The sequence below is a fragment of the Rhinolophus sinicus genome, chromosome 3 (assembly GCF_057876585.1).
Source record: "Rhinolophus sinicus isolate RSI-liver-muscle chromosome 3, RSI-T2T, whole genome shotgun sequence".
NCBI classification, from domain to species: Eukaryota; Metazoa; Chordata; class Mammalia; order Chiroptera; family Rhinolophidae; genus Rhinolophus; species Rhinolophus sinicus.
In genome coordinates this window covers 82509067-82522842 of record NC_142503.1, presented here as the reverse complement: position 1 = coordinate 82522842, position 13776 = coordinate 82509067, and the positions used below count along the sequence as shown (strand labels likewise).

Below are 13776 nucleotides of genomic sequence, written 5' to 3'. Positions count from 1 at the left end.
GGTCTTCAAATAACTTTGTTTCATGTTATGCCATTTCCTTATAACATTGATGAAAAAAAAAATCAATTCGAGCTAGGGCCACTGTGTGAAGTTTGCATATTCGCCCCAAGTCTGCATGGGTTTCTCCGGGGACTCCAGTTTCCTCCTGAATCCCAAAAATGTACTAGATGGAGTTAAAGGGGCATGTCGGAACTGTCCCAGTCTGAGAGAGTGTGTGTGTGTGTGTGTGTGTATGTGTGTGTGTGCGTTCTGAAGTGGAGTGGCGTCCTGTCCAAGGTTGCTGTGCCCTGGGATGCCCTGAGCTGCCAGGTCAAGCTCAGGCCATTTGTGTCCCTGAACTGAAATAAGCGAGTTGGAAAATAATGATCTTACTTATTTTTATTCATCTTTCATGAATGTATGTATAGCTCATTTATTTCAGTGTTTAATATTAGAAATGTCTTGGGTCTTTAGTTAAAAATTTGGTGATGTTTTCGTGACCAGAAATATGCCATAGGAATTTAACTGTTGTTTATATCAATTAGCCTCTGGTAAAATTTGTTTTGCTATATTTTGCTTAAAGTCGCAGTTTCCAAGAACCTATTGAGACATTAAGTGAAGACTTACTGTATAAACCACCAAATCCAATTTTATTCCTCTGTTCTAGGACTAGTATGTATCAAGTAATCAGCAATTTATGTCAGCCTGTAGGTTACAAGAAATACAGAACAGCTTCCCTCAGGAATTAGGAAATTTATGACAACTAAACTTCATAACTGTAAGCTAAATAAATATCACATTTTTAAACTGTCAACAAGGAAACTCACACACACTGAACTGAATATACAAAAATAGTTTTTCAAATCTTACTATAATCTCCCCCAAACACTGCCAGGAACAATACAGTAATTAAGAGCAATAGAAAAAACTATGAGAATAGGAAATAGCAATCAATAAACACTTTACACCTGGTTGTTCATTCTGTGAATTCAGTCAACAAATACATATCGAGATGCTGCTGTATCGCTATCAATGTGATTTTTATCAAACACAATAGAAAGAATGTCTATACTCAGTTTACATGATAGGCACTCTACATGAAATAAAATATTCAGTGCATTAGGCTTAGGAAATAAAATTGACATACATGGTGAACATAATAATGGACAAATAATTATAATTTTCTCAATGTGAAGAAAATTTACATAACTTTGTATATTTATTCCAACAAGTGAAGACAGGTTTCGGGTGGTTTAAGGAGAATGTCACCTGTATGATTCCAGTTGAAAATTGTATTTACCTCTTTTATCTCCAAATTTGCTAGCAGGAAGTACTCATTCTTGACCCATCTACATCGTGGTAGTGATTTGGACCAAGCTAATGATGAGCTGGATCTTAAGTGCATGAAACAAAGGACTAAATATAAGTCTAACTAAAAGCTTCATCCTCAAGAGAACAATAGGCAGATCTGTCTCTCAGAAATCCCTCTTAACAGCTATATCCTTATCCCCAGGAGGAAAACGTGGCTTTTCCCATGTTGTTAGAATACACCTTCAAATTTAAAAAGAAATAATGACAAAAACATGTAAAATAAAAGCGTTGCATGTTATATAATCTTAGTCTGTGGTAGAAGGTATAACTAAAAACTAAACCTTCATATATTAATTGTATAACCTTCATTATATTCCCTTGTATTAAGGTCAGTTTTTAAGTAAAATTTTAATTGCTTACTTCTTTATTTCAATTTTCTTTTCAATTCCCTTCCTTCTTTTTGCCTAACACTTTCTGTATATGTGACAGCACTTCACATTATCAGCTCAAATATTCTGCTTATTTCTTCCCTGCCAAGATTCTGATTCTCACACACCAATATGTAGCAAAATGTCTTCTATGAGAGCTGGTATTTTAAGTCAATAAGAATAAATTTTATATCAAGTGAGGAAACTTACATATCTCTACACGACTTACATGAGTTTATTTGTCCTACTATGAGGTCAATTTTCTAAACTATTAATTAAGTGAAGGGACTGGATTTAATCACTATGAGTTTCTGTTACTCTAACACCTTATAAGTGTCTGCCAGTATATGTACATACGGTAAATAACTGACTTTATATAATATTAATTTGAGAAGATATACACTTAAATTTATATACAATTAAATCTAATTACTACTTGGCTATTTTTTCATATAGATTTTTATGTTTTGTTTTCTGAATTTTTACCTGTGTTGTACCCATTTTACCACTGTGGTGTTTCTTAACATTTAAAAAATATTTCATGGTATTGATTGATTGATTAAGGAAAGGTTTGGGCTAAATAGTGGAAATCTACTGACAACGATTTACAAAACCGTATCAGAAAGGAGAAATTATTTCAGGCTGAGGCCACATGTCCAAGACAAGTTGTGGCAATAGGAAGTGACGAAGGCATATGAGGAGGTCAGTAATTTAGACTGTTTGGCTGGAGCTGTCTTATCAGTGTGAGCCTCCCTAGATTGTAGCCTTGGAAGGGCTTTTACTGTTCCTGCCAAGCCCAGAGTTGGGAATTTGAAATAGCAGATTACCCTGAGCCTTCAAATTTCTGGATCGAGATGAAATGATGAAAGGAAAATCTCTCTGTTGGAGATCTGCAGAATGGAGTGGAAGGAAGCTCAGGCAAGAGTCACATGACTAGGGCTAATGTAAGGTGAGAATGGAGGGGATGAAAGTCTCTCTAGGGAGAGTGTCATTGGGAACGTTATTTCAAAAAAAAAAAAAGATTTGGCAAAAATTCAGAAGTACTTGGTTAAAAAGAACAAGAGAGATGCAGAAGTTAAATAATATAGCTGAAAACGGGAGCTTTGATAATGAGAAGATTTACTGGGACATTATATGGAAGAGCCGTTTTTAATATTAATTCTCTGTAATACTGATAGTAAGTCCACTCAGAAAAAGAAATCTATGAAAAAAAACAAGAATGTCAATACAGTCTTTCAAATAGCAAGCAAACTGTCATTGTTATTTGATACAACCCTGAAGTTTGAAAAAGGAGGAATACATTTAAATATTCTGTTTTGTTCTAAAGAGTATGAATTGGTAAATAATAATAATAATAATAATAATAGTTCCCGATAATTTTGGGTGTTATTGGCAATATTTCTTTACTAATACTTAAGTCATTAGTCACTGTGATCAAGGAACTTTAGTTCCTAGTCCTTCTGAAAGGTACCTCACTGAAGTATGTACTCAAATATATCACAGACTTTGGTTAAAGCAAAACAACAGTTAATGCTTTGTCAGATTTTATAGTATCACTAATAAATTATGTTTTTAATCACAAACGTAGACATTCTCTGTTATAAACAAAAGCTTGATGATTTAATCTCTTATTTGAGCAAACATTTTTAGAAGATTTATAAATGCCTACTGGTTTTAGGCTTTAATTAGTTTGACAAATTATATTCTACATGAATTTACTCATGTGCTATTAAATATTATCATAAATAATGAAAACTAAGCTACACTTGTCAAAACAGTTTAAAAAACTGTGCTTGCTGTTACAGTGACCTCTGATTTCCGTCACGTTCATTTTTTGACTTTCTAATTCACAAAATTTGATAAATCAAAAATGAGATTTCCACATATCAACTAGCAAGATTCTAAGAAAATCATTAGGCTTACTTGATAATAGTAACTGCAAAAACACCTAAGTAAACTAATTTCTCCACAAATGAGATGAATAAAATATTATTAGCATTAACCTAGGCAAATACAAATCAACCCACCAGATTAACAAGGAATGTGGGTAATTTGGCAAGTGATTTGCATTTGTTTGAGGTTTTACAGTTCCTAAAGTACTTACACATTCTTGAAATCATTAGGGCCTTTTAACACTATGTAGGAAGGTGGTAACCTCTACAGGAGAAACACAGAGTGAAATGTTAGGGGATTGGATGGTAGTGAAGCATGGTTAAGTGTATTAGTGTTACTACAGTAGAAATAAATTGGCTGAAACCAGGCAATTTGGGTAACAAGACCAAGAATTTGATAAAGATTAGCCAAAATAAAGCAAGGAAAATGCACATCATTTCTATTTTTGTGACTACAGAGAGACATGAGCTAAAAAGGAGTTGGAGTTTGAGCAACTAAATGAAGCAGAAGACTAAGCTGACCTTTGTATGTAACCCACACTGTGTCAGCAGAAGAGTATTCATTCCAAACAAATAACATAATGGTATTTAAAACAAAGCATAGAGTAAATAGTAATTAGCTATGCTGCCATACATAGTCTACTTAGCTCCAACCTAGCGGATGTTATAAAGAAGAGTTTGGGAGGTGTTTCTGACATATGCAAAGAATGAAGCAGAATAATTTGGTGGTTCTGCTTATTCAATGGCTCTGAAGGCTGCAGACTTACTGAATCCTGAAGTTGCCTATCCATGTTGCCTCATCCATCTTACGTTTCAGTGTAGCTGCCTAGGAAAGAGCTGAAGCTTATAGTCCTGATGCCTTAGAAGTACATTTGGGGGTTGTGCAATTGCAGCATCCCTCTGTTGATATTACTCTTCTTGCCCCATATATGTAAAGGAGGATTTGATCAACCCAGAATATACAAGGGGAAGAGAAAAATGACTCAAGAGCCCTATTTGGTAAGAAATAGTGGCACCATTATTTTCATTTTAAAGCAAGTCTCAGACCTGGCTACACAATTTGACCAGGGACACTTAGGAGTTGAGAAAATTAAGATGCAAATCCAGGCCTTCTAGTTGCAATTTATGCTTTCATTCTAATACACTGCCTTCTAAACTAATATTATAAATACACACGTCATAATTTATATAATCAATGGCCTAACTTCTATAGTAGGTTTCCATATTTTTTTGACTATTCTGGATAGATAAGTATGTGTCTTCAAATTAGGTTTATCTACCGTTTGGGGGATAATTATTTATATAGTAACCTAATTTTCTGGGGAAAAAAGAATCTTTATTTAGAAATTTGATGAATGAAAATTTACCATGCAATTCTAAAATATTGAACTACAAAATGTAGGTTGGTGACTATCCTCAGACAGAATGCAAGTAGGTAAAGGCTGTTATAAAACTCATTCCCTCTTCTCAGTAAATGTTGTCAGTTTTCTCTACCAAGTGTTTAGCCGGGCTGTTAAGAGTCACATCTTTCTTCTCCATCTTTGTTTAAAATAATACGGTATCCTAATTTATGGTAGGATTAAATGAACATCAGGTAATATGAAAAGAAATAAAAGGAGGTCTACAATTGTCTATAGTATATTCATATTATACACACACCAAAAAAAATTCCCCTTTGGAAACAATGGTGGCATGACTGCTGGCCTCCCATATGTAGATCTCCTTTTCTCTAGGCACATGGGGACTACAGGCATGGCCATGTAGTGGCTGTGCTGTGGCCAATGAAGTGTATAGAGCTGAGGTCAAAACACAGGTAAGAGTGTCCAGTTGGCCCTCCCGTTGTGGTGGTCGTGGAAGAGGACGCTTGAGCAGATGGTGGTTCCACACAATAACGCAGCCTGTATTGCTGAGTGACTGTCCGAGAGACTCCTGTCCTGAAGACTCTCCTGACTCAGGGTGGACTTTGAGGGAGCAAGGAATAATTCAGAAGCCTCTGAGATACTGGGCTTGTTTGCTACTGCAGGATGCATGGACTAGTCTTCCTTGACTTAAACAGAAATACGCTCATTTTTCTCTTATTTTATATCTTCCAACAACTTCTTCAGGTGAGTTTCAATGAAATGACTTTCAGCTCTAAGATGACCCATGCATGGTTTAGTGGCCGTGCTTTAGGCATTTCTGAAAGGGAGTGAAGAACGTGGGCTGTGGAGGCTGCCTGCCTACCTTACACTTCTGGCTTGACCACTTCCTGCCTCTATGACCTTAGGCAGTAGTAGGCCACGGGTGCCATAGTTTCCTTATTTGCATAATGTAAGTAATAATAGTGTCTAAGACATTGGGTTGTTATGAGGGAAAAATAATGTTATGAGAAAAAACAAATACATACAAACATGTAGAAGATTGGCATAAAGTAAGCCCTTGATAAGGGTTAGATATCATGTCTGGTCAACATCAACCCTAACCCATTTGAGGGCACGCATTGTTTTATTTAGCTGGTCCAAAATCCCCTTTGGTAATTAGGAGAATTGACACCTACATTATCAAAGTGTGGAAAATCATATCTATAGTCTAATTACAAAACGATGGAAATACTTTTGTTAAGGACAGCTCTAAAACATTGTTGTTTTAGTGGTTCCACAGAGTTGATCTTTTTTTCTTTTTTTTTTTCAGCTCTAGGGGTCAATGTTAAATAGATGAAATTCACAAATTAAATATCAGTAATGGAAGTAAGACAATCAGAGTCAAATGGTAAAATACTATGAATTCAGAACTTCTTAGGAAAAGAAACCAAAATAATAGGCTTTGAACTTACAGAAAAAACAACAACAAGAAAAAAAAAAAAAACCTGAAAGGTGAAGCCCCTGGTTATAATACATCAGAAAATGAGGCTTGCATTATTCAGCAGTTCATTCATTTTAGACGGTAGCTAAATTATCTGAAATCACTTTCATATTCTGCAAAGATCTAACATATTAAGAATGTCAAAACAACACTAGGTAACCCCTTTCCAGCGTCAAAATAACTGCCAAGAATAAAGGAAAATTTTGCAAAGTTCAGGGCTATGAAGAACACAATTAAATGGTGATGGAGTGGGGAAAATATTATGGGGAGTCATGCTGGCACTAAAATGCCAACCCAGTCACTGACTAAAGGGTTCATTTTGGCAAAATACTGAAACTGAGATCTGGATGTCTTCACTTGTAAATCAGGATAATAATAACTATTTTATACATTCATATGAGACTTAGGGAAACCCTATATATTCATAAAAACCCTAAGAAAAAAAATTATGTAAAGTTTCATAAAGCAGTTAATAATATTAGCTTACTTATCTTTGATCAGTCTAGAAGTCAGAAATTATAAGCAATGTTTCCTTATTTTCCCTTAGCCTCCACACAATTCTATAACCTATATTGATTGAATTACATTTTAAAGAGAGGTTTATTTGCAAAGCTTCTTTACGCTCCACTTTAATTTGTTTCAAAAAGATAAATCCAAGTGCCTCCGATGAAACGACACCCTCCGTAATTGCGGCTCCACTAAGACGTGGCTAACTACACTTTTATGTTCAACATTGCTGTGTACCCTAATGGCAGCATCACATCCGTCATTCTTTCAGAATCAGGCAACTTGAATGATTCTAAAACTCCAAAATGTTTAATCTACAAATTTAAATACAGCATCAAATTGAGCCAGAAAACATCATGTGATTTTTCTGATAGTATCTATTGATCGTCAGAGAATGTGCACTTCACCTAATGATGTGATATGGATTTTTATTGCTCATGACTAATTTCCTTACTAGGAAATCATCAGTATTCTCTAAAGAACATTACAATGCAATATTTTGCTACAAATTTGAGTGCACATTGTATTATAATGTGTTACTACCAGAGAATCGGGGGAAAGAAACTGAATCAGGACAATTACAAGACTTGACATGGCGTTATTGCATATATTCCATGGAAAAAAAAAAATTGAGTCAAGGCAGTGATTCATGACTTGGTTACACCATTCCCAGGGCAATTACATGTGGAACTACTTAGGGGTTTCTTCACAGAGCCTCCAAAAAGAGCTATAATTAGAACCTGTACATAAAAGATCTTGCATAGTTTCAGAGACTGTGTATGTAGTTGCTGCTCTTGGTTATACTGAAAGTAACTCAACTACTGATCAGGCAAAAAAAAAGTCCATTTAATATAGTAATATAGTGCCCTATTCCTTTATTCATTCAATAATTAGATGCAGGCAAAATTCAAACAGTTGCTTTTTTTTTTTTAGGTTAATGAAACCACTTCAGTTAACAGAATATTATTGAACTAATGAGGGGAGGCATGAATAGAATAATACCAAATTGGAAGAGAGGGGAATTTCTCTTCTTGTATGCCCTGCAATTTTCAGCAGATATTTTATATTTAGCTTAAGCATGACCTAAAAAATATCAGTTTGATTCCCTTTTAAAATTGCTACATCTACTGGGAGGTAGAAGAGAACATTGCTCAATTTTTACTTTCTTTTCGCCTTTCATCAGTACAGATACAAAAACCTCTCGTCACAAAAATGGGGCAATCTTTGTTTAAGTTAACACAAAGACAAAACCTTTCCTATTCCAGTTTAACATAAGGATACATTTAAAAAATATGTATGTTCTACCTTCCATTAAAAACAGATATTGTCATAAGCAGTATTACTGTTTTATGTTTTATAGAAACATCACTTTCAAAGGAGTGTGGAGGCTAGCTCTGCATACACTACTCTATGTATGAATAAAAGTGTTCAAATGCATATTGTGGAAAAACAAACCACACCCTTAATGATCTGAGGACAGCATTTCTACTTTGGCATCTTCAGGAAGAGGAAATATGTACCACGTTTTATGATAATTTAATGGATGATGTTCAGAGCTTGCACTTCAGAATTTAAATTTTGAAAGTAATGTTGGCTGATTACAAAAACTACACTGCCACTTATAAAACTTTAATTACAAGATTCCCAACAAATATTATGATGCTCTATGTTAATTACTTTCCATGTTTTACAAATGTACATATATTTTAAAGAGATACTTAAGTTCTAGTGAATGTTGCCAAATTATCAGTTGAGAGGAAAAAAACCCTATTGGCCCAATGTATTCCATACATTAATGAGAAAAAGGTAATATTTGGGGTAAATAAACTAAAAATAAAATCCCAACACTGCTATAATATAACACTTAATATTGCTTATATAATAAACAATAAGAGAAAGGTCTTTATATAAAACTATAACTTTTTTAGGTTGGGATTTAACTCAGGTTTCTAGACCAATAGTTACTTACAAATGTGTTAAATTAAAATATGTATTGTAGTTTGAGCACATGTCACTAGCCAAACTTAAAAAAATTGACGGATATTGAGATTATCATGCTAAGCAAAATAAATCAGAAAAAGTTGAGAACCATATGATTTCACTCATGTGTGGGATATAAAACTGAAAGCAACAAACAAACAAGACAAACAAACAAAAACTCATAGACACAGACATCAGTTTAGAGGTTATCAGAGGGTAAGGGGGAGGACGTTGGTAGAAGAGGGTAAAGGGGATCAAATACATGGTGATAGAAGGAGAACCGACTCTGGGTGATAAACACACAATGCAATATATAGATGATGTATTACAGAATTATACACCCTGAGACCTATATAATTTTATGAACTGATGTCACCCCAATAAATTAAAAAAACACACACAGTCTTTCATGTTATCTATACTTTAAGGCAGAGAGATGGATTGAATCTTAGAGGTTGTGTTGGCATATGGCACAATGTCCTTATTCAATCAGCATGAATTCAATTTACTCAACTTGCTGTTTTGCAAGTAAGTTATCTACTCTGTGGATGATCTGTGGTTGGTAAGAAGCTCTACTTTTAGATCCAGATTGGTTCCAGATAGCGATAGGGGTCAATGTCTGACAATATAAGGTAATTATTATAGTTTCAGTAACTGGCTATGGAACTGGCTGTGGAAGCAAGATGGTCTGAAGGAATAAAACCGTATGTCTTCTAAGATTGTTTATAATACTGAAAGGTCTAATACTGAATGAACATTCGAAAAGAAGTAGTACTTAAATCTAGAAAGATGATGAAACCCTGGGTTTATTTATATTAAGCTACATGAAAAAGTTAAGAATATATTATTTTGGTATTTGATACATCAATTATTTGTTTATCTGACTCATATTTATTAAACATACTGATCGTATAATTAATAAATTTTGATTATGGACTTTCTTGATTATTGGTCTTACGTTTTGTAACTTTCTGAAAAAGTGGATTAATTCTGTTTTCATTATCTTCATGTCCAACACACACAGAACAAAAATCATGCTGCGTAAATTTTTAACATGACATCTTGCATTTTTTTACGCATTTGATTTTTCCTGTAAATAAAGCCTATCATCTTTCTGTCATTCTGCCTAAAATATACTATCATCTTTTAATATGAAGTTATTCAAAAATAGTATTCAAAATTACCATGATGTACTTAAAGGCAACAAAGAAATATGATTGAAGACTACCTTCCTGTACCAACAAAAGTTAAAGTTTAAAGATTAAAAGCCAAACAGTCAAAAAGATTACAGTACTCTTAAGAGTCACAATAAACAAATTTCCACCAAAGATGACTCCTTCTACTTTTGCTGATTCATGGACATATTTTATTCAGGCGCATACCTTTCATCATGATTTTAGGGGAGGTAAACTCACATCTATTTCCAGGGCAAAGCATCCAATCAGTCCAAATCATGGTAGTTGGGAAGTGAGCAAATCAGACTGAAGAGAAGAACCTTCACTGGGTGTTAGGAGGGAAGGATTTCTTTTCTTCCTTTTGTAGAATAACAAAGACCCCTAGCATATTTCAACTCAGAGGAGCAAGCTTAAGGCTAATGCTTAAAACATCCTGTTCCAGAAACATCTTTATTTTCCCCTATCATTCTCCTATACATGTGGCTCCTTTAGGGACATGGAGAGCTTCCTAAAGCAGGAGGCAAACCATCCCACTGTTTCAGTGGTTTATGGCGTGCCGTGGAGGAATGCTGAGGGTGGGGAGGGTGTAGAAGGATTGGCAGAGTAGGACGCGTTCAATAAATGGTCTTTGAGGCACCAAAATATATAACATGAAAATATGTTCTATTTTTTTATTTATTACCTGATTATGACATTTAATTTAGAAAATTCTGACATACACACACTGTGATCTTCTCCAAACTCTGTCAGTGTTACTACCTACTTTAATGAGTATTACTGTGGTATCAAATATGCCACTGCTTCATTTTAATTCTGAGGAATATTTTGTTTTGCTATTATGTACTATTGTTTATTGACATATATTTCTATTGAAAAAATCTTTCATTACCAATAGGGTTGAACATATAATTATGATTGTATGGTATAGAAAATAAACTTTCGGTATTGTACTCAGCATTTAGTAATGCAAAATTAGTGGCAAACATCTTTAGAAAAAATAATACAATAGTCCTTCAGGATTAAAATTTCTTATAGAAAGCATTAGGTCAAAGTTAACAGTGTGACATGTCATTAATGCATAGATAAGTTAGGCATGAATAAAATGAATCCAATCCCATCTCTTCTATTAGGTTGGTGCAAAAGTAATTGTGGTTTAAAAGGTTAAAAATAATTGCAAAAACCGCAATTACTTTTGCACCAATCTAATAGTAAAACAAACTATTTGAAATCTATAGGTCACTGTTTGATATAGGTCAGTTAAAAACAAACAATACATTCAGCTTTTTCATTATTCTGTGTTTTCAGATGATGCAATGTTTTAAATAATGTACACCCAGGATATAAATGATGCATTGCATACTTACCAGGTGATTTTTATGTCACTTTGCTGAATGCAGGATTAATATATTTGGGCTTTTTATTGCTTGAGTAGAAAGTGCTCGTTACTTATTATTTTATGTTTATAATATAAAAATCAAAATAAAACAGAAAGTGTTTTTAAATGGCATACATCACACTGTCGTAGTGGTCGATTTCCTCAAAATCGTCTTCTGTGGTTTTGGTGCAGTGGGAGGAGGCACAGTTGCAGGTCTGAGAGGGGGGAAGCTGTTACTGTGGCTTATTCCCAGTCCCCCATTTTCGAGTGGAAATGGGGGCAGGTGGGGTGGCGGAGGGAAGGGAGGGCCTTGGTGAGAAAGCTTTCCTGGGGGGTGTACAGGTTCGCTGTGTAAATGGACCTCCCGGTTTTTTATGTGATACCGGGGATCACAGTCAGGACAATAGCCATGGTACTGCACTTTTTCATTAAACCGCACTCGTTCCCGAGGTCCTGCCTGGGGACACCGGCCTTTTTCAGGTCTATGCATCAGAGGCTGCACTGGAGCCTTGTCTAAATTACTACTGGGTATGCAGCAGATGTCTCCATTTGGAATTTTGTTTGGTGCTCCTGGTACGCCTCCGTTTCGTAAAAGGGTGCCATTGGTCTTTACAGGATTGACAGTTGGCACCACCCTTTGGGGGTCTTCACACTTCACAGGAGTCAACCGTGGAGGAGGTGGCGGAGGGTTTGGCTTTCTCAGGACGGTGAGGATAGCAGACGGGTGTGCCGGCGGCTTAATGAGAGGCGCAGTGGCCTGCACTTTGATCTTCTCTATGCTGGAGGCTGTTGTGCCGCTGGAGCTGCTATTCAGGGTGTCTGTTTTGGAGCTGTCGGTCATCTCATCCTCCAGCTGTAGGTCAGAGGTCAAGGTATCAATCTGGTCAACCACCTGGTGGAAAGGACAAAGTAATTACATTGAAGACTGACCCAAAGCAAAATACAACTCGAAACAATGTCTTCCTGTCTAGCTGTATTCTGCTACCCCAGCCTTGACTAATGCTAAATTGGGTATGTTTTCATTCATTAAATTTACAGAATAGCTACCATAAGAGTGCCAACTGTTTCGTAACAGAATGATTTTACATGCCTAGAATATAATACACTATTTACGTATATGTTCTCTTCCTAACTCTGCTATACTCTCCAAAGATAGAATCCTGATGCACAAACATAACTGATGTTTAAAGACAAGACGAGGGGACTCCTCTTAGCATGCAGAAAGCTACAGAAGAACATTAATCTCATGCTAAAAAAAATGAGGAAATGCGCGATAATCTGCAAAATCGTAACTTTTCTTGAGACCATCAGAGAACTATGATCACAAGATAACCAGGTGAACTTAACTACAAAGAATTTCAAACTCTCTGAGGATACACAGGACACATCGACTGTTTCACCTTTGGTAAATCACATAGAAAACAGGGAGCCTCCACCAAAGTGAGAAAATAAAACAACTAAAACTTTAATGAATAATTAAAGGTGGAGTGGGAGCTATCATGACAACTTAGAATCCCGAGGAGACCAGACACAGTGTCCTATGTTCTCACTCTTTGCGACTTTCCCACGTGCCGATCAGTGGGAAACTGGAAAAAGTCCCTCTTGGGCACACAGGCACAAATCCCTACTCTCTTCCAGTCCCTTCTGTCTTACCAAACAGAAGCCTTAAGAACTAGGGGAATGGAAAAACACCCTCTAACCTCTGAGACACAGTCAGTGATTTCCTACTTCTGGGAGAGGGTAGAGGCAAAAGCTGACTGACCTTGGGGAAGAGGGCAGGAAATGCTTTTGGGCCCAGGAACACTACAGATGTCTGCAATCACTTGGGGAAGGACCTAAGTCAGAACCACCACTCAAGACCTGCCACAGACACAAGGAAGAAGCATGGAATAGAATGAGGCTCACAGAGCTATCAGACCATGATGTAGGTCCTACCCTCAGTGAAGGGCAGTAGTTCTGAAGACAGGAAAATTAAGTGGAAGCAAGTTAGGCAATGCAGTTTTAAGGAAAGATTGGCAAGGCCATTAGCGCACTGGAGTTAAAGCTGTCAATCAAAGGAATCTGGCATCTCCCATAACAGGCTTGTCTTAGTGTCTCTGTGCTGTTAGTCACTGTCTAGGGCAGCTTGTGGGAAGAATGGCCTCGACTCAATTGCTGGATTTCAGAGCATGGCAGTTGGATCTTCAGTCATGTACACTCCTCCAGTCAGAGATCTCAGAGGCCACTTTCATGGTTGCCATACATGCACTATTATGCATATATCAGGATGGAAAAGTTATGGTTACATT

The 13776-nt window shown here is 36.0% G+C and overlaps 1 protein-coding gene across 3 annotated transcripts in view; it reads right to left on the bottom strand.

Annotated features, from left to right (window-relative positions):
• PRR16 (proline rich 16) overlaps positions 1 to 13776 on the bottom strand; it is a 277837-nt gene that overhangs the window by 92841 nt on the left and 171220 nt on the right. For 2 of the 3 annotated variants that reach the window (XR_012494958.2, XR_016020718.1), the window contains exon 2: positions 11478 to 12380. Coding sequence is in view for 1 of the 3 variants with exons in the window: in XM_074328567.2 (XP_074184668.1) it covers positions 11625 to 12380 (756 nt within the window). In the remaining 2 variants the exon portion in view is untranslated. The remainder of the gene's footprint in view (positions 1 to 11477; positions 12381 to 13776) is intronic. The other variant, XM_074328567.2, reaches the window with a different exon arrangement.